The sequence below is a fragment of the Agelaius tricolor genome, unplaced genomic scaffold (assembly GCF_023055355.1).
Source record: "Agelaius tricolor isolate 1412-34295 unplaced genomic scaffold, bAgeTri1.0.p SCAF_97, whole genome shotgun sequence".
In the NCBI taxonomy this organism is placed as follows: Eukaryota; Metazoa; Chordata; class Aves; order Passeriformes; family Icteridae; genus Agelaius; species Agelaius tricolor.
In genome coordinates, this window is record NW_027269357.1 from 360,341 (window position 1) to 378,040 (window position 17,700).

At 65.2% G+C, this 17,700-nt stretch overlaps 3 protein-coding genes across 7 annotated transcripts in view; 2 read left to right on the plus strand and 1 right to left on the minus strand.

Annotated features, from left to right (window-relative positions):
- Window positions 1-8,483, minus strand: part of DNM2 (dynamin 2) — a 28,620-nt gene extending 20,137 nt beyond the window's left edge. For 2 of the 4 annotated variants that reach the window (XM_071419025.1, XM_071419024.1), the window contains exons 1-6: window positions 8,215-8,483; window positions 3,253-3,326; window positions 1,829-1,978; window positions 1,514-1,717; window positions 657-755; window positions 6-166 (exon numbers count right to left, since the gene is read on the minus strand). In XM_071419025.1, the coding sequence (XP_071275126.1) occupies window positions 6-166; window positions 657-755; window positions 1,514-1,717; window positions 1,829-1,978; window positions 3,253-3,326; window positions 8,215-8,375 (849 nt within the window). In that variant the 5' untranslated portion in view covers window positions 8,376-8,483. The remainder of the gene's footprint in view (window positions 1-5; window positions 167-656; window positions 756-1,513; window positions 1,718-1,828; window positions 1,979-3,252; window positions 3,327-8,214) is intronic. The other 2 variants (XM_071419027.1, XM_071419026.1) reach the window with 1 other exon arrangement.
- Window positions 8,484-8,705: 222 nt separating this feature from the next.
- QTRT1 (queuine tRNA-ribosyltransferase catalytic subunit 1) lies at window positions 8,706-13,088 on the plus strand. 2 transcript variants are annotated; one of them, XM_071419036.1, is made up of 10 exons: window positions 8,719-9,498; window positions 9,723-9,791; window positions 10,021-10,159; window positions 10,263-10,341; window positions 10,887-11,002; window positions 11,900-12,038; window positions 12,118-12,193; window positions 12,276-12,385; window positions 12,471-12,555; window positions 12,636-13,088. In XM_071419036.1, the coding sequence occupies exons 1-10, from the start codon at window positions 9,265-9,267 to the stop codon at window positions 12,786-12,788; spliced, it is 1,200 nt and encodes a 399-aa protein (XP_071275137.1). In that variant the 5' UTR covers window positions 8,719-9,264; the 3' UTR covers window positions 12,789-13,088. The 2 variants fall into 2 exon arrangements, with proteins under 2 accessions (XP_071275138.1, XP_071275137.1); XM_071419037.1 differs by lacking the exon at window positions 10,887-11,002 and having other exon boundaries at window positions 8,706-9,498.
- A 51-nt stretch (window positions 13,089-13,139) lies between these two features.
- LOC139585957 (beta-1,3-galactosyltransferase 2-like) lies at window positions 13,140-17,072 on the plus strand. The gene is made up of 2 exons (XM_071419054.1): window positions 13,140-13,638; window positions 16,074-17,072. Exon 2 carries the CDS (start codon window positions 16,081-16,083, stop codon window positions 17,053-17,055), a length of 975 nt encoding a protein of 324 aa, XP_071275155.1. The 5' UTR covers window positions 13,140-13,638; window positions 16,074-16,080; the 3' UTR covers window positions 17,056-17,072.
- Window positions 17,073-17,700: the final 628 nt, after the last annotated feature.

A 17,700-nucleotide genomic window follows, 5' to 3' on the forward strand; every position in this document is an offset into this window, starting at 1 on the left:
CACACCTGGTTGAGCACCCTCTGCAGGTGCGGCGTGCCCATGCGCTCGGCCATGTGCCGGTAGGCCGGGTGTGACAGGAAGAATTTGCGCTCGGCCGCCAGCGCAGCCCTGATGTCCTTCTTGCCATCGATGTCCTTCTGACTGCGGTTCACCACCCCGATGTAGCCTGGCACACAGGGGACAGCGTGGGGCCAGCACGGGAGTGGCACCCGGAGGGGACACAGTGACACTGGGGACACTGGGGACATGGGGGGAGCCAGGGCAGGGGACAATGGGGACACCAGGGACAGCATGGGAATGGCACCCAGAGGGCACACGGTGACATTGGGGACACCAGGGACAGCATGGGACCTGCCCCAGGAATGGCACCCAGAGGGCACACGGTGACACTGGGGACAGTGGGGACATGGGGGGAGCCAGGGAGGGACACAGGGCAGGGGACACTGAGTGACCTGAGGGGGGGACACACAGAGTGACCTGAGGGGGACACACAGAATGACCCAAGGGGCACACACAGAGTGACCTGAGGGGGGACACACAGAGTGACCTGAGGGGGACACAGTGAGTGACCTGAGGGGACACACAGAGTGACCTGAGGGGCACAGAGGGACCCGAGGGGACACGGGGGACACGCAGGGACCCGGGCCAGGCCGTACCTCTCCGCAGCGGCAGCAGTTTGTTCTCCAGCACGTCCCGGGCGTCGGTGCCTTCGTCCATCAGGTCCAGCTTGGTGATGACCCCGATGGTCCTCAGGCCTGTGGGGACAAGGGTTGGTCCCAATGAACCCCAGCCCAGCACAACGGGGACCCCAGGGAATGGAGAGGAGGATGAGGAGGAGGAGGACGAAGAGGATGAGGAGAGGAGGATGAAAAGGATGAGGAGAGGGAGGACAAAGAAGATGAGGAGAAGGAGGACGAAGAAGATGAGGACGAAGAGGATGAGGAGAGGAGGATGAAAAGGATGAGGAGAGGAGGACAAAGAGGATGAGGAGAGGAGGACGAAGAAGATGAGGAGAGGAGGACGAAGAGGATGAGGAGAAGGAGGACGAAGAGGATGACGAGAAGGAGGATGAAGAGGATGAGGAGAAAGAGGAAGAAGAGGATGAGGAGAAGGAGGACAAAGAGGATGAGGAAGCCCTCCCCATCCCTTTATCCTCAGGGGTAGTCAAGGGCCAAGGGTTGGTCCCAATGAACCCCAGCCCAGCACAACAGGGACCCATGGAATGGAGAGGAGGATGAGGAGGAGGAGGAAGAAGAGGATGAGGAGAAGGAGGACAAAGAGGATGAGGAGAGGGAGGAAGAAGAGGATGAGGAGAAGAAGGACAAAGAGGATGAGGAGAAGAAGGACGAAGAGGATGAGGAAGCGCTCCCCATCCCTTTATCCTCAGGCCTGTGGGGCCAAGGGCTGGTCCCAATGAACCCCAGCACAACGGGGACCCACGGAATGGAGAGGAGGATGAGGAGGATGAGGAGGAGGATGAAGAAGAGGCCGAGGAAGCTCCCCGCCCCCTCACCCTGCGGATCCACCTCCTTGGCCATCTTGAGCGCGTCCGAGTTGGCCAGGTCCATGTTGGCCGGGGTGACGGCCAGGATCAGGCTGCTCTCCCTGCTGATGAACTGCAGGATCATGTCCCGGATCTGGAACTCGATGTCCTGCGGCTGATCCCCCACCGGCACCTTGGTGATCCCGGGCAGGTCGATCAGGGTCAGGTTCAGCACTGGGGGGACACGGACGGGCTGAAGGGGGGGATCCCTCCGGGCTTTCCCGGTGTGTTGGCTCCCGCAGGGCCCCGGATTTTCCCCGGGTTTCCCCCGGGTTTTGCCCTCACCGTGGGGGGAGTACACGCGCAGGTTGATGGGCACGGGGGAGATGCCCTTGTTGGTGCCCGTCACCCGGTCGGTCTCCGCCTCGATCTCCTGCCGCACCTCGTCGAAATCCGTGAACTTCTTGGATTTGCAGTGCAGGAACTCGGCATATTCTGGGAGGGATGGGGAGCGTGAAAAACGGGGAATGTTTGGGGGGGGTGCGATGGAGCAGGGCAGGGGATCTGGGGGGGATGTGTGGGGAATGGGGGGAAGGGGCTGCAGGACCCCCAGGAGGGGCTGCAGGACATGGGGAAGGGGCTGCAGGACACCCAGGAGGGGCTGCAGGACATGGGGAAGGGGCTGCAGGACCCCAGGAAGGGCCTCAGGACATGGGGAAGGGGCTGCAGGACCCCAGGAGGGGCTGCAGGACACCCAGGAGGAGCCTCAGGACATGGGGAAGGGGCTGCAGGACATGGGGAAGGGGCCTCAGGACATGGGGAAGGGGCTGCAGGACCCCAGGAGGGGCTGCAGGACCCCCAGGAGCTGCCCTGGAGCCCAATCTGCCCCAGGAAAAGGGATTTCAGCAGCTGTGGGGCCAGGCTGTGGCCGCTGGGATGGTGCAACTTCCTTCCTCCTTCCCTCGGTGTGGGCAGAGCGGAAACCTCAGCGCTGTCAGGGCTGGAATCATCCCAGACACCTCATTCCTCAGCCCAGAGCCCTCCCCAGCCCTGCCATGGCTCCAAAACCGGCTCTTCCCAGCCCTCCTCAGCTCCCAGGATGGGCACCAGGGCCTCTGGGATTCACCCAAACCCAGGGAATTTTTGGCCTGGCTGCTCAAGGTGAAGGGGACCAAGGAGTTCTGCCCGGATATCGGGATGGCTGATGGCAACCAAGGAAACCTGGCTGGGAGAAGGAGTCACCCCCACGGCCAGCTCAGCATTCCCTGGTTTTCCTTTGGCCTCCCCGGCATTCCCAGGCATTCCCTGGGCTCTCCCCCGCGTTCCTCCCTGATGAGCAGGAGGAGCTGGGAGCGTGGGGGCAGCGGATGGAGCCCTGTGGGAGGGAGGGCTGCAGTGTGAACATCCCCAGGGCTGCAGTGTGAACACCCCAGGGCTGCAGTGTGAACATCCCAGGGCTCACACCCAGCATGGAGGAACCCCAGGGCTGCAGTGTGCACATCCTCAGCATGGATGGACCCCAGGGCTGCAATGTGCACACCCCCAGGGCTCACACCCAGCATGGAGGAACCCCAGGGCTCACACCCAGCTCAGATGGACCCCAGGGCTGCAGTGTGCACATCCCAGGGCCCACACCCAGCATGGAGGGACCCCAGGGCTCACACCCAGCTCAGATGGACCCCAGGGCTGCAATGTGAACACCCCCAGGGCTGCACTGTGCACACCCCAGGGCCCACACCCAGCTCGCTCCCCCTTTCCCAGCCCCGTACCCGTCTTGGAGAAGATGAGCTGCAGGATGAGAGGCCGGCGAGTGACAATCCCAGAGCCACGGGGAAGGAAATCCCTGCAGGGGATGAGAGGATGGGTCAGTCAATCGGTGGATTAATGCCATCGATTGCTCCAGCACTGGGAACACACAGGATCAATCCCTGCTCTCCTGGGGGAGAGAACAGGATATTCCTGGGAGGGCAGATCCCCCAGGAAAGCAGGAAATTCCACACAATTCCTCCCGGGCCCAAGGAAAGCAGGAAATTCCCACAGGATGCCCTCTGGCCTCAGCGCCCCGGAGCTTTTTTTGGGGAGAGCCCTGCCTGGAAAAGGTGGAGCTGCAATGGCCAATTTGGGCTGGGGCTGTCCCTGCCCCTTTGCCAGGCAGGGACAGCAGGAACGGGACAGGGCAGAGTCTGCTGGGAATGGGGAGCGATAACGGCCTGGGAGCGGCTCTGCCGGGAACTGCCCGGCCCGGGCGTCACAGCAACGCCACCAGCAACACCCTGAGTGTCACCCTGACGGTGTCACCCTGACGGTGTCACCCCGACAGAGCCTGCGTGACAGCCCCGAGCCGCTGACAGCCACAAATGAGCTTCTTCCTGCCCAACCAGGACAGCCCCGGGTGGGGAAAGGGGGAAGGAGCTTGGGGAGGCCCCAGGTGGCCCCAGTGATCCCAGAGGGGACGGTGATGCTGATGGGAGCGTTGGGATCGGGGGGATTCCCACAAAGTGGGGTTCGACATCTCTGCCTCTGCTGCTCCCTCCTTGTCCCACACCTGATCCCGAGGGAATTGAGGTGATCCCCAGCTCTGATCCCAGGGGAATTGAGGTGATCCCCAGCTCTGATCCCAGGGGAATTGAGGTGATCCCCAGCTCTGATCCCGGGGGAATTGAGGTGATCCCCAGCTCTGATCCCGGGGGAATTGAGGGGATCCCCAGCTCTGATCCCGGGGGAATTGAGGTGATCCCCAGCTCTGATCCCGGGGGAATTGAGGTGATCCCCAGCTCTGATCCCGGGGGAATTGAGGTGATCCCCAGCTCTGATCCCGGGGGAATTGAGGTGATCCCCAGCTCTGATCCCGGGGGAATTGAGGGGATCCCCAGCTCTGATCCTGGGGCAATTGAGGTGATCCCCAGCTCTGATCCTGGGGGAATTGAGGTGATCCCCAGCTCTGATCCCGGGGGAATTGAGGTGATCCCCAGCTCTGATCCTGGGGGAATTGAGGGGATCCCCAGCTCTGATCCCGGGGGAATTGAGGTGATCCCCAGCTCTGATCCCGGGGGAATCGAGGGGATCTTGTCCCAGGCCTGCATCCAGGTCATCCCCAGTTCCCAGCCCTGATCCTGGGGTAATCCAGGTGATCCCCTTGTCCCATCCCCAATCCTGGGGTAATCCAGGTGATTCCCTTGTTCCAGCCCCAATCCTGGGGGAAATGAGGTGATCCCCTTGTCCCAGCCCTGAACTGAGGTGACCCCCTTGTCCCAGGCCCTATCCCAGGCTAACCCAGGTGGTTTCCTTGCCCCAGCCCCTATCCCAGGCTAATCCAGGTGACCCCCATCCCCTATCCCAGTCTAACCCAGGTGTCCCCCTTGCCCCAGCCCCTATCCCAGTCTAACCCAGGTGGTTTCCTTGTCCCAGCCCCTATCCCAGTCTAACCCAGGTGGTTTCCTTGCCCCAGCCCCAATCCCAGGCTAATCCAGGTGGTTTCCTTGTCCCATCCCCTATCCCAGTCTAACCCAGGTGACCCCCTTGTCCCAGCCCCTATCCCAGTCTAACCCAGGTGGTTTCCTTGCCCCATCCCCTATCCCAGTCTAACCCAGGTGGTTTCCTTGTCCCACCCCCGCCAGGATTCCTGGCTCCCCGAGCTGGAGGTGACAGGCCCTGAGGGGAAGGAGGCGCCTCCAGGAAGGAAGCACAGGCACGGTGGCAGTGCCACCACCCAGCTCCGTGTCCCCACGTCCCCGTGTCCCTCCCGTGTCCGGCTGGGCAGGATCCGGGCCCGGCCGTGACGCGCGCAGGAGCCCCAGGACGTCACTGCCCGGATCCTGCGCCGCCTCCCACCTGGGCTCAGGTGTGACCAGGGCCGGCGAGGGGACAAAGGGACAAAGGGACACAGGGACAAAGGTCTCGGGGTGGAGGAGTGCGGTGGGAACTCCCCAGCGCCGAGAAAATCCCTGGGGAAACACCCGAGCTGAGCGTGTGTCCACATTTCCACGTCTCCAAAACACCTCGTGCTGCTCCCACCTGGCTCCCAGCCATTCCCTCCCCACTCCTGGGGGAATCCCCTGGATTCCTCTGGCCACGGCTCCCACCGAGGCAAATCCCAGGGATTTACCCCTGGATGGATTTACCCCAGCCCCACCAGAGCTGCGGGAGCCTCGTGGCCAATCCCTCAGGATGGGTCACTGCTCTTGTCCTGTCCCCATGGGATTCAGCTCTGGGTCACTGCTCTTGTCCTGTCCCCATGGGATTCAGCTCTGGGTCACTGCTCTTGTCCTGTCCCCATGGGATGCAGCTCTCCCTGTGTCCCCAAACCCCACTGATCCCAAACCCTGGGGCTCAGCCCCACTCTGAGAGATTTTGGGGGATGCTCCCAAGGCAGGATAAGGATCCCCAGCCCAGGGTGAACCCCATCCTCTCCTTGGGCTCATAATGCCCCATTGAGGTCCCCAAATCCCACTGATCCCAAACCCTGGGATCAGCCCCACTCTGAGGGATTTTGGGGGATGCTCCCGAGGCAGGATAAGGATCCCCAGCCCAGGGTGAACCCCAGCCCAGGGTGAACCCCAGCCCAGGGTGAACCCCAGCCTTCCCCTGGGCTCATAATGCCCCATTGAGGTCAGGGACTGTCCCCACCCCCGGGGGACAAGGGCTCCATTGTCCCCCAGGCCAGAGACAGCTCCGGGAAGGGCTGGGACAGGGATTTGTCAGAGCAGGGCCGGGACAAGGCTCCAAAGAGGGATGGTGGGGCCACAAAGAATCCTGGTGACGATCCCAGGTCGTTCCCTTGGTGCTGCTCCCGCTGAATTCAGGGACTGAGGCGCTCCAGGCCCCTCAGCACCAATCCCAACCCCTCAAGGGTGTCCCAGTGAGGCCAGGCCCTTCCCCATGGAGAAATTCCAGCCCGCTGAGGCTCAGCCGTGCATGTAGAGGGTTCCCAGCCCAATTCCAGGTCTCTCCAAGGGATTTTGGGCACCTCAGGATTATCTCCCCTTGTGTTTTGAGGGTACGAAACCCACAGAAACGGCACCATGGCTTCCCAGCACAGATCCAGGGACTCCCAACACGGATCCAGGGCTTGCTGGTGGCTCGGGAAAACTGAGATAAAGCTCCAAGAGCTGCAGAAATCGAGAGGAACAACCCCCCACGGGCAGTTTCCAAGCCTGGCTCCATGGATCCGTGCAGATCGTTGGGACAGAGGGAACAGCCCCGAGGCCCCAGCTCATCCCAGCTGCAATTTGTGATCCAGAGAGAAAAATCCCAGCCCCTGTTCAGCCATGCCGGGGTGGGAGCCCCAGAACTGCCCCTAAAAGCTGGGATGGACACGGTCAGGTCAGCATTCCTCACCCTCCCACTCCCAAGGACACCCCTGGGGTGTAATTAACCCTAATTAGCACGAGCTGCACGACGAGGTGGGGAAGGATCCCCGGATGGATGGATCCGACTGCGACACAAAGGGGTTTAATTAACAGGGATGGTTTTCCAGCAGCGCTGTAATTAGAGGCTGCCAGAATATTCCCAGGAATCCAGGATGGGGAATAACCCCACCATCCCCAGGAATCCAGGATGGGGAATAGCCCCACCATTCCACCCTGACTGCTGGGAAAGCCCAAATCCAGGCTGGGAATTTGGCCTGCACTGGGACAGAAGGGAAAAGGGATGGATCCCAGGCTGGATTTGGGAGGAACGCCCCAGGAGGGGAGGGATCCAGTGCAGAAAGCAAAACCCCACTGGAGCTCCCGGTGGGGCATTTTCAAGGAGGAAGGGACGTCCAAAGCAGCGGGAAAACCGCGTGGTTGGGAATTTTGGGAGTGCGGAGGCTGAGGGCAGAGCGGGATGGGGCCACACTGGGGTTAGGAGGATTCTGCCGCTGCCCCGGTGCCGGAGGAAGCGACAGCCCCGCACCGAGGGGCAGCGGAGGCGGCAGGAACCGGCCGGGCACAGCAGCGGATCCGCACAAAGGCGGAGAAGGGCCAGGGCTGTGCCGGGGCTGCCCAGCGCGGTTTTTGTGCCTTTCTGGGGTGACCCCTCCGCCGAGCTCCGCTCCCGTTATCGGCGCGGCCACGCTCGGCTCCCGGGCCCATCCCAGCACCGCTCCTATCTCCGGGGCGCAGCCCCAACGCGAGGATGATGGTGGTGGTGATGGGGAGGAAGGCGCACACAGCTCAGCACTCCCGAGGAATCCCGGCCACCGTCCGGTGCCGCTGCCCCGAGCACGGAACCGGCACCCAGCACCGAGAACCGGGAAGTCCGCAGCGCCCACGGAACGCCCGGGATCCTTCCGGGACCCGCTCAGCCCCCGCTGCCCTCGCTGCCATCGCCATTGACCGCCGTGACCCGAGCCCCCCTCCCCGCCACTACCGTACGCCCCGCCCCGCCCCGCCCCATTCCCGTTCCGCTCCCCCGAGCGCGGCCGGCCCGCACCGAGCCCCTCCCGTTAGTGCCGCGTTCCGGCGGGCGCGGCCTGGCTCGGAGGAACGGGAGGGCACCCCCGTCCCGGTCCCAGCCCCGTCCCGGTCCCAGCCCCGTCCCGGTGCCGGCGCCGTTTGCGCGGCCCTTGCGCCGTTTGCGCGGCCCGTGCGCCGCTGGCGCAGCGCGGGCCCGGCCCCGCCGGCCGCACCCTTACGCCGCCGCCGCTATTCCCGAACGCTCCGTACGCCCGTGGCGCCGCCCGCCGCTCCCGCCGCCCCGGCCCCGCCGCCGCCCTCCCCGCCGCTGCCGCCGCCGCTGCCGCCGCTCACCGGCCCACGAAGTTCTCGAGCACCGAGCTCTTGCCGGCGCTCTGCCCGCCCACCACGGCGATCTGCGGCAGGTCGAGGTGGCAGCTCTGGCCGATGGAGCTGAAGGCGTCCTGCAGCTTGTTGACCAGCGGGATGAGCTCCTCCATGCCCCGGTTGCCCATGGCGGCGCGGCGGTGCCGGGCCCGCGCTCCCGGCGGCGGCTCCTCCTCAGGGGCCCGCGGCGGCGGCGGCGGCCAAACTTCCCCTCAGAGTCTCCTCATCCGGCACCGCCGCGCCCGCCCCGCTCCCGCAGCGCGCGTCGCTATTGGCCGGCTGGGCTGCCCGTCACTGGAGCGCGCAGAGAGGATAGGAGCAGAGAGCTGTCAATCACCCAAAAGGGCGGTACCGGGAAGACAAGCCTGTTCTCTATTGGTCTCTCGGCCGTCGCTCATCGCTCACAGCCAATGGGAGGTGGCGCTGCTGTGTCAGCTGAGGCGGCGGGGATGCGGTCCCGCCCCTCACCGGTTCCGCCATTGAATTGGCGGACGGAGCTTCCCTCGGGAGCGCAGCCCCGGGAGCCCGCTCTGCTCTCCCTCCTCGCCCTCCCTTCCGTTAGACTCCGAGCGGGCTGGCCAATGTAAGCGAGAGAGGAAGCCTAGGGAACAGAAAACCCTCTCGCAGTGAATAAGCCGGCCGTCAGTCAGCGAGTCCTTCTCGCCCTTTGGTGTCCCGGTGTTCCGCGGCCCTCCCGTGACCGTCCAGCGCTGTGTGTTCGCTCATGGGGAACGACAGTCCGGAAGCGAATTCCCGGGGCTGGAATCCCCGGGGAACAGCCTGGGGACCCCTCAGGGACCAGAGCCATCAGGAATTGGCTCCGCTCCCCGCCATGTCGGGGTTGGGAGGGATCTCTGCTGAATTTCTGCTGACTTTGGGCGATCTCTGGGGAGCTTTGAGCATCTCCGAGCTGGTACCTTCCCCATCCCCACAAGGCCCAACATGGCCTCCGCGTTGCCGTGGTAACCGTCACTTCCGGTGGTTGCGCCACGCCTCTTCCGGTCACGTGCACCGAAGATGGCGGCGCCCGCGGCGGGCCCGGCGCCGGTGCCGGTGCTGCGGATCGTGGCCGAGTGCGGGCGGAGCCGCGCCCGGGCCGGGGAGCTGCGGCTGCCGCACGGCTCCGTGCCCTGCCCCGTGTTCATGCCCGTGGGCACCCGCGGCACCGCCAAGGGCCTGACGGCCGCGCAGCTGGCGGCGCTCGGCTGCCGCATCTGCCTGGGCAACACCTTCCACCTGGGCACGCGGCCGGTGAGCGGCACCGGGGGGCTCCGGGGGGCTCCGCGGTTCACCCCGTGCCGTCCCTGCCCTGAGTTCTCACATTCCGGGTGAGATCGGAGCTGTCGCCGCTCCCCCCGCGGGTTCCCGGCGGGATTCCGGCGCAGCCCCCGCCGTTACCGGGGGTTACCGGAGGATCCCGCTCGGTTCCCGCGCTCCCGCCGCCTTCCCAGCCCTGCTCTCTCCCGTCCCCGCAGGGCTCGGAGCTGGTCCGGCGTGCCGGGGGCCTGCACGGCTTCATGGACTGGCCCCACAACCTGCTGACGGTGAGGGCGTGGGCACGGGACCCCTCCGGGACCCCAAATTTGGGGGGGCGTCACCCCCAGAGCTGCCCTGAGTGACGGGGGGGCACCCCCAGGACCCTCCAGGGGTGTCCCCCCGAGCCTGGGGGGGCCCTGACACCCCCTGTCCCCAATCCCGGGGTGTTTTGGGGTTTTTTTGGGGGGTTTTTGGGTTCCTTTTCGCCCCTCAGCGCCCGTTTTGGGGTGCCCCCAGGACAGCGGGGGGTTCCAGATGGTTTCGCTGCTGGAGCTGTCGGAGGTGTCGGAGGAGGGGGTTCGGTTCCAGCCCCCCCACGGCGGGGATCAGATCCTGCTGAGCCCCGAGAAATCCATGGAGATCCAGAACGCCCTGGGTGAGCAGGGGAGGGGGGAGAATCCCCCCAAATCCCGGGGGTGGGACCCCCCAAATCCCGAGGGGGCTGTGAAGGACGGGGGTGACCCCCCCTGCCCCCCCAGGGGCTGATATCGTGATGCAGTTGGACGATGTCGTGAGCAGCACCACGACGGGGCCGCGCGTCGAGGAGGCCATGAACAGGTGAGACCCCCCCGGGACCCCCCAGGACCCCCCTGGGACCACCCGGGACCCTCCTGAGACCCCCCCGGACCCTCCTGAGAACCCCTGGAACTCCCCTGACCTCCTTGGGACCCCCCGGGACCCCCCTGGGATCCCCCGGGACCCCCCTGGGATCCCCTGGGACCCCCCTAGGACCCTCTTGGCTCTCCTCAGGCCCCCTGAGATTCCCTTGGGACCCCCCTGACCCTCTTTAGACCCCTCTGAGACCACCCCCAACACCCCCGTGATCCTCCTGAGACCCCCTAGGACCCCCTTGACAGTCCTGGGACCCCCCTGAGACCCCCTTGACAGTCCTGGGACCCCCCTGAGACCCCCCAGACCCCCAGGACCCCCCATCCCTGTCCCCCCATGTCCCCCGTGTCCCCCCCATGTCCCCCCCGTGTCCCCCCATGTCCCCCATGTCCCCCCATGTCCATTCGCTGGCTCGATCGCTGCCTCCCCCCGTGTCCCCCATGTCCCCTTGTGTCCCCCCCATGTTCCCCCATGTCCCCCCATGTCCCCCCCAGGTCCGTTCGCTGGCTCGATCGCTGCGTCGCCGCCCACGCCCGCCCCCAGCAGCAGCTGCTCTTCGCCATCATCCAGGGGGGGCTGGACCCCGACCTGCGCCTGCGCTGCATCCAAGGTGGGCCTTCCTCACCCTCGTCACCCTCACCCTCATCCCCGGGCCTTCCTCACCCTCATCGTCCTCGCCATCCTTGCCATCCTCACCCTCATCCCCGGGCCTTCCTCACCCTCATCATCCTCGCCGTCCTCATCGTCATCCCTGGGCCTTCCTCATCCTCATCGTCCTCACCGTCATCCCTGGGCCTTCCTCGCCCTCCTCACCATCCTCTCCCTCATCCCTGCTCGGGAGGGGCTCTGCGAGTCCTGGGGCAGCTCAGGGGGGCCTGGGGGAGCTCCGGTGGTCCCAGGGAGGGTTCAGGGGTGATTTGGGGGGGGGGTCCCAGGGAGGGTTCAGGGGTGATTTGGGGGGGGTCCCAGGGAGGGTTCAGGGGTGATTTGGGGGGGTCCTGGGGAGGGTTCAGGGGTGATTTGGGGGGGGGGGGGTCCCAGGGAGGGTTCAGGGGTGATTTGGGGGGGGTCCCAGGGAGGGTTCAGGGGTGATTTGGGGGTCCCAAGGGGGTTCAGGGGTGATTTGGGGGTCCCAGGGAGGGTTCAGGGGTGATTTGGGGGGGAGGTCCCGGGGAGGGTTCAGGGTGATTTGGGGTCCCCTTGGCAGCCATGACCCAGCGGGACGTGCCCGGTTTCACACTGGGGCTCAGGGTGGCTCAGGGTGGCTCAGGGCAGTCCAGGGAGGATCTGGGGGTCCCGGGAGGAGGTTCAGGGGTGATTTTGGGGCTCCAGGGCTGATTTGGGGTCCCCTTGGCAGCCATGACCCAGCAGGACGTGCCCGGTTTCACACTGGGGCTCACGGTGGCTCACGGTGGCTCAGGGCAGTCCAGGGGGATCTGGGGGTCCCGGGGAGGAGGTTCAGGGGTGATTTTGGGGCTCCAGGGCTGATTTGGGGTCCCCTTGGCAGCCATGACCCAGCGGGACGTGCCCGGTTTCGCCATCGGGGGCCTGAGCGGGGGCGAGGCCAAGGCTCAGTTCTGGCGCACGGTGAAGCTGAGCACGGAGCACCTGCCCCGGGACAAGCCCCGCTACCTGATGGGCGTGGGGTGAGTCCGGGGGTCCCCTCAGAGCCCCCCCAGAGCTGGGGGAGACCCCCGGAGTCACCCCCGCTTTGCCCCCCCCCAGCTACGCCACGGACCTGGTGGTGTGCGTGGCGCTGGGCTGCGACATGTTCGACTGCGTGTTCCCCACCCGCACCGCGGTAAGGGGGGCCCGGGGGGTTTGGGGACCCCTCCCCAGGGTTTGGGGCACCCCCATAACCCACCCCGGTCCCCCCCCCGCAGCGTTTCGGTTCCGCCCTGGTGCCCTGGGGGTCCCTGCAGCTCAAAAACCAACAATTCGCCAAGGATTTCCAGCCCATCGATGCCGACTGCGGCTGCCCCACCTGCCAGAGGTGGGCGGGGGGCTCTGGTTGGGGGGTAGGGGGGGGGTCCCCAAGGCGGGGCTGACCCCCCCCAATTCCCCATTTCCCCCCCCAGGTACTCCCGGGCGTACCTGCACGCGCTGCTGCGCTCCAACACGGCCGCGCTGCACCTGCTCACCCTGCACAACGTCGCCTACCAGGTGGGCAAGGGGGGTTTGGGGGGTCCTGGGGGGGTCCTGGGGGTCTCCCCACCCCTCTAACCCCCGTCCCCCCCCCCCAGATGAAGCTGATGGGCTCCATCAGGGACAGCATCATCCAGCAGCGCTTCCCCGAGTTCGTGCGGGAGTTCATGGACACCATGTACGGGGGCCGGGGGGGGCCCCCAGCCTGGGCTCGCGAGGCCCTGGAGTCTGTGGGGATCCCCCTGGGCTGAGGGGAACCCCCTGGGGTTCCCGGGAACCCCCTGGGATTCCTGGGATCCCCCCCTGATTCCAGGGGAACCCCCCTTGGATCTCAGGGGAACCCCCCTATGGATCCCTGGGAACCCCCTTGGATCTCAGGGGAACCCCCCCAAAATCCCAAGGGAACCCCCTGGGATTCCTGGGAACCCCCCCCAGTCCCCAACCCCTTTCCCCCCCTCTCCCCCGTGTATTTTTATACATTTTTTTTTATAATTTTTTTTACTATTTTCAGGTTTTTAAGGGGTGGGAAATAAAAGAGTTTGGAAGGGAAATGGCTGATGTGGCTCCAAGGGGAGGAAATGGGGCTGGGGGGGCCCTAAATGGGGCTGGTCCATGGTGTCACCTGGGGGTCCGTGTCACCTGTTTGTGGTGACACCTGTTCAGTGTCACCTGTTCAGTGTCACCTGTGTCCCCATGGTCACCCCTGGTCGGTGACCCCTGGTTGGTGTCACCTGTTCAGTGTCACCTGTGTCCCCATGGTAACCCTGGTTGGTGTCACCTGCCCGGTGTCACCTGTGTCTCCATGGTGACCCCGGTCAGTGTCACCTGCTCGGTGTCACCTGTTCAGTGTCACCTGTGTCTCCATGGTGACCCCGGTCGGTGTCACCTGCTCGGTGTCACCGTGCTGTGGCCGCAGGAGGAAGTTTGAGCAGGGCTGGGTGTGGCCCGGGGGGCGTGGCCAGGGCTGGGTGTGGCACCTGCGTCACCCGAGCCCTCAGATTTCTGCCCCTGCCGGGCACCGCGGCCACAGAGGCAGCGCGGGCGGGGACTGGGAGCACTGGGAGCTGTGCCTGGAGCCACTGGGAGTGACTGGGACACACTGTGAGTGACTGGGACACACTGGGAGGCACTGGGACACACTGGGAGTTACTGGGAGCCACTGGGAGTGACTGGGACATACTGGGAGTCGCTGGGAGCCACTGGGACACACTGTGAGTGACTGGGAGCACTGGGAACTGTGCCTGGAGTTAACTGGGAGTCACTGGGACACACTGGGAGTGACTGGGACATACTGGGAGTGACTGGGAGCACTGGGAGCTGTGCCTGGAGCCAACTGGGAGTCACTGGGAGGCACTGGGAGTGACTGGGAGCCACTGGGAGCCACTGGGAGTTACTGGGAGCACTGGGAACTGTGCCTGGAATTGACTGGGAGTTACTGGGAGTCACTGGGACATACTGTGAGTTAACTGGGAGCCACTGGGACACACTGGGAGTTACTGGGAGCCACTGGGAGTTACTGGGAGTCACTGGGAGCTGTGCCTGGAGCCAACTGGGAGCCACTGGGACACACTGTGAGTGACTGGGACACACTGGGAGCCACTGGGACACACTGGGAGTGACTGGGACACACTGGGAATTACTGGGACACACTGGGAGCTGTGCCTGGAGTTTATTGGGAGTCACTGGGACACACTGGGAGCGACTGGGACACACTGGGAGTCACTGGGACACACTGGGAAGGGCTGGGAGTAGTGCCTGGGGTTAACTGGGAGCCACTGGGAGTGACTGGGAGCACTGGGAGTTACTGGGAGCCACTGGAAAGGGCTGGGAGCAGCACCTGGGGTTAACTGGGAGCCACTGGGACACACTGGGAGTTACTGGGAGGCACTGGGACACACTGGGAGTGCCTGGAAAGGGCTGAACGTGGCACCTGGGGTTAACTGGGAGCCACTGGGACACACTGGGAGTGCCTGGAAAGGGCTGAACGTGGCACCTGGGGTTAACTGGGAGCCACTGGGACACACTGGGAAGGGCTGAGGGAACTGGGAAGGGCTGAAGGTGGCACCCGGGCAAACCGGGGGGAACTGGGAAAGCCTGAGGTGAACTGGGATGAACTGGGCAGAGCTGGACTCAGCCCCAGGACCCCCAGGGCTCCCCCAGACCCCAAACTGGTCTGACTGGTGGAACTGGCGCGGCCCCGGCGGCGCCTCCGGCCCTTATCACATCCGGTGCCTTATCAGGACCCGGAATGGGGGGGAGAGGGGAAAACTGGGAATGGGGAGGGGGAGCCAGGAATGGGGAGGGGGCACAGGAGGGGATCCGGAATGGGGAGGGGGAGAGGGAAGGTTCCAGAATGGGAGAGGGAGGGGGGGATCCCTGAAAGGGAGGGGCTGGGGGACCCTGGCGTGGGGAGGGGGCACCCAGGGACTTTGGGGAGGGGGCACCCAGGGACTTTGGGGAGGGGGCACCCAGGGACTTTGGGGATCCAGCAGAATGGGGGGGGTCAGGGTGGGGCCCGGGGGTGCAGAGGGGGTTTGGGCACCCAGGAAGCCCCAGGTGGGTGCCCGGCCAGGGGCTCTGGGGGGGATTGGGGTGCTCAGGGAGGGGATTTGGGTGGGATTGGGGTGCTCAGAGCAGGATCTGGGTGGGATTGGGATATCAGGGAGCGGGATTTGGGTGGGATTGGGATATCAGGGAGTGGGATTTGGGTGGGATTGGGATATCAGGGAGCAGGATCTCGGTGGGATCCTGTTGCTGGTGGGCCTGGGATGCTCAGGGAGCTGGATCTGGGTGGGATTGGGGTGCTGAGGGAGTGGGATCCTGGTGCTGGTGGGATTTGAATGCCAGGATTTGGGATGCCCAGCAGCATTGGGATCCCAGCAGGATTTGGGCTCAGCAGGATTGGGATCCCAGCAGGATTTGGGCACTGCAGGATTTGGGCACTGCAGGATTGGGATCCCAGCAGGATTTGGGCCCAGCAGCTTTGGGATCCCAGCAGGATTTGGGCACTGCAGCTTTGGGATCCCAGCAGGATTTGGGCACTGCAGGACTGGGATCCCAGCAGGATTTGGGGCCCAGCAGCTTTGGAATCCCAGCAGGATTTGGGCACTGCAGGATTGGGATCCCAGCAGGATTTGGGCACTGCAGGATTGGGATCCCAGCAGGATTTGGGCACTGCAGGATGGGGATCCCAGCAGCTTTGGGATGCCCAGCAGGATTTGGGCACTGCAGCTTTGGGATCCCAGCAGGATTTGGGCACTGCAGGATTTGGGCACTGCAGGATTGGGATCCCAGCAGGATTTGGGCCCAGCAGCTTTGGGATCCCAGCAGGATTTGGGCACTGCAGCACTGGGATGCAAGCAGCATTGGGATCCCAGCAATTTTGGGCCCAGCAGCTTTGGGATGCCCAGCAGGATCCCGGTGCCAGCAGGATCCCGGTGCTGGGGCTCCCAGTGCCAGCAGGATCCCAGTGCCCGCAGGATCCCGGTGCAGGGTCTCCCGCTGCCACCCCAAGCCCCTCTCCCTCCCGCCCCCAGGCCGACCATGAAGCTGCCCCCGAGCTGCCGCCTGCTCCTGCTGCCCGCGGCCGCGGCCCTGGCGCTGCTGGCGCTGCACGCCCGGCGCTCGGCGCCCCCCGGCCGCCCCACGGCGCCCCCCGGCAACGCCACGGAGCCGGCGCGGCCCACGCGGCACCCGCTGCAGCCGCCGTACCCGTACCCGTACCGCTTCCTGCTCAACCACCCCGACAAGTGCCGGCAGCGGACGCCGTTCCTGGTGCTGCTGGTGGTGACGTCCCCCGAGGACCTGGCGGCGCGGGACGCCGTGCGCCGCACCTGGGGCGACGAGGGCGCCGTGCCGGGGCTGGCGGTGCTGCGGCTCTTCCTGCTGGGCGTGCACCCCGCGTTCGGCACCGAGCTGCGCCCCGTGCTGGAGGAGGAGGACGCGCTGCACGGGGACCTGCTGCAGCAGGACTTCCTGGACACCTACAACAACCTGACGCTCAAGACGCTCATGGGGCTCGAGTGGGTGAGCCGCTTCTGCCCCAACGCCAGCTACGTGATGAAGGCCGACCACGACGTCTTCCTCAACCTGGAGTACCTGGCGGGGCTGCTGCGGCCGCCCAGGACGGATTTCGTGACGGGCTACGTGTACCGGCGCACGGGCCCGCTGCGGAACCGCGCCTACAAGTGGTTCGTGCCGCGCGAGGTGTACCCCAACGACACCTACCCGCCCTACTGCGGCGGGCCCGGCTACGTGCTCTCGGGGGACCTGGCGCTGCGCGTGTTCCGCGTGGCGCAGGCGCTGCCCGTCATCAACATGGAGGACGCCTTCGTGGGCATCTGCCTGCACGCGCTGGGCGTGCCGGTGACGGAGCCGCCGCCCGGAGCCTTCACCATGTACCGGCTGGACTACGAGCGCTGCCGCTTCGCCAGGCTGGTCATGGTGCACCACTACGGGCCCCAGGAGCTGCTCCGCCTGTGGCCGCACTTCCGCAACGCCTCCATCCAGTGTCCCTAGGGCGGGGGCCGGCGCTGGGATCTCCCAGAGTCACTGGGATCCACTGATTCACTGGGAGCTGCTGGGTGGCACTGGGATCCGCTGGGTGTAACCGGGATCCACTGACTCACTGGGAGCTGCTGGGTGCCACTGGGATCCACTGACTGTAACCGGGATCCACTGATTCACTGGGATCTGCTGGGTGCCACTGGGATCTGCTGGGTGCCACTGGGATCTGCTGGGTGCCACTGGGATCCACTGACTGTAACTGGGATCTGCTGACTGTAACCGGGATCCACTGACTGTAACTGGGATCCACTGATGTAACTGGGATCCACTGACTCACTGGGAGCTGCTGGGTGCCACTGGGAGCTGCTGGGTGCCACTGGGATCCACTGACTGTAACCGGGATCCACTGATTCACTGGGATCTCCCAGAGTCACTGGGATCCACTGGTGTTATGCGGATCCACTGGTGTCACTGGGATCCACCGGTGTCACTGGGATCCACTGGCTGTAACTGGGATCTCCCAGAGTCACTGGGATCCACTGTCATCCAGTGACTGTCATTGGGATCTCCCAGAGTCACTGGGATCCACTGGTGCCACTTGGATCCACCAGTGTCACTGGGATCCACTGATGTCACTGGGATCTCCCAGAGTCACTG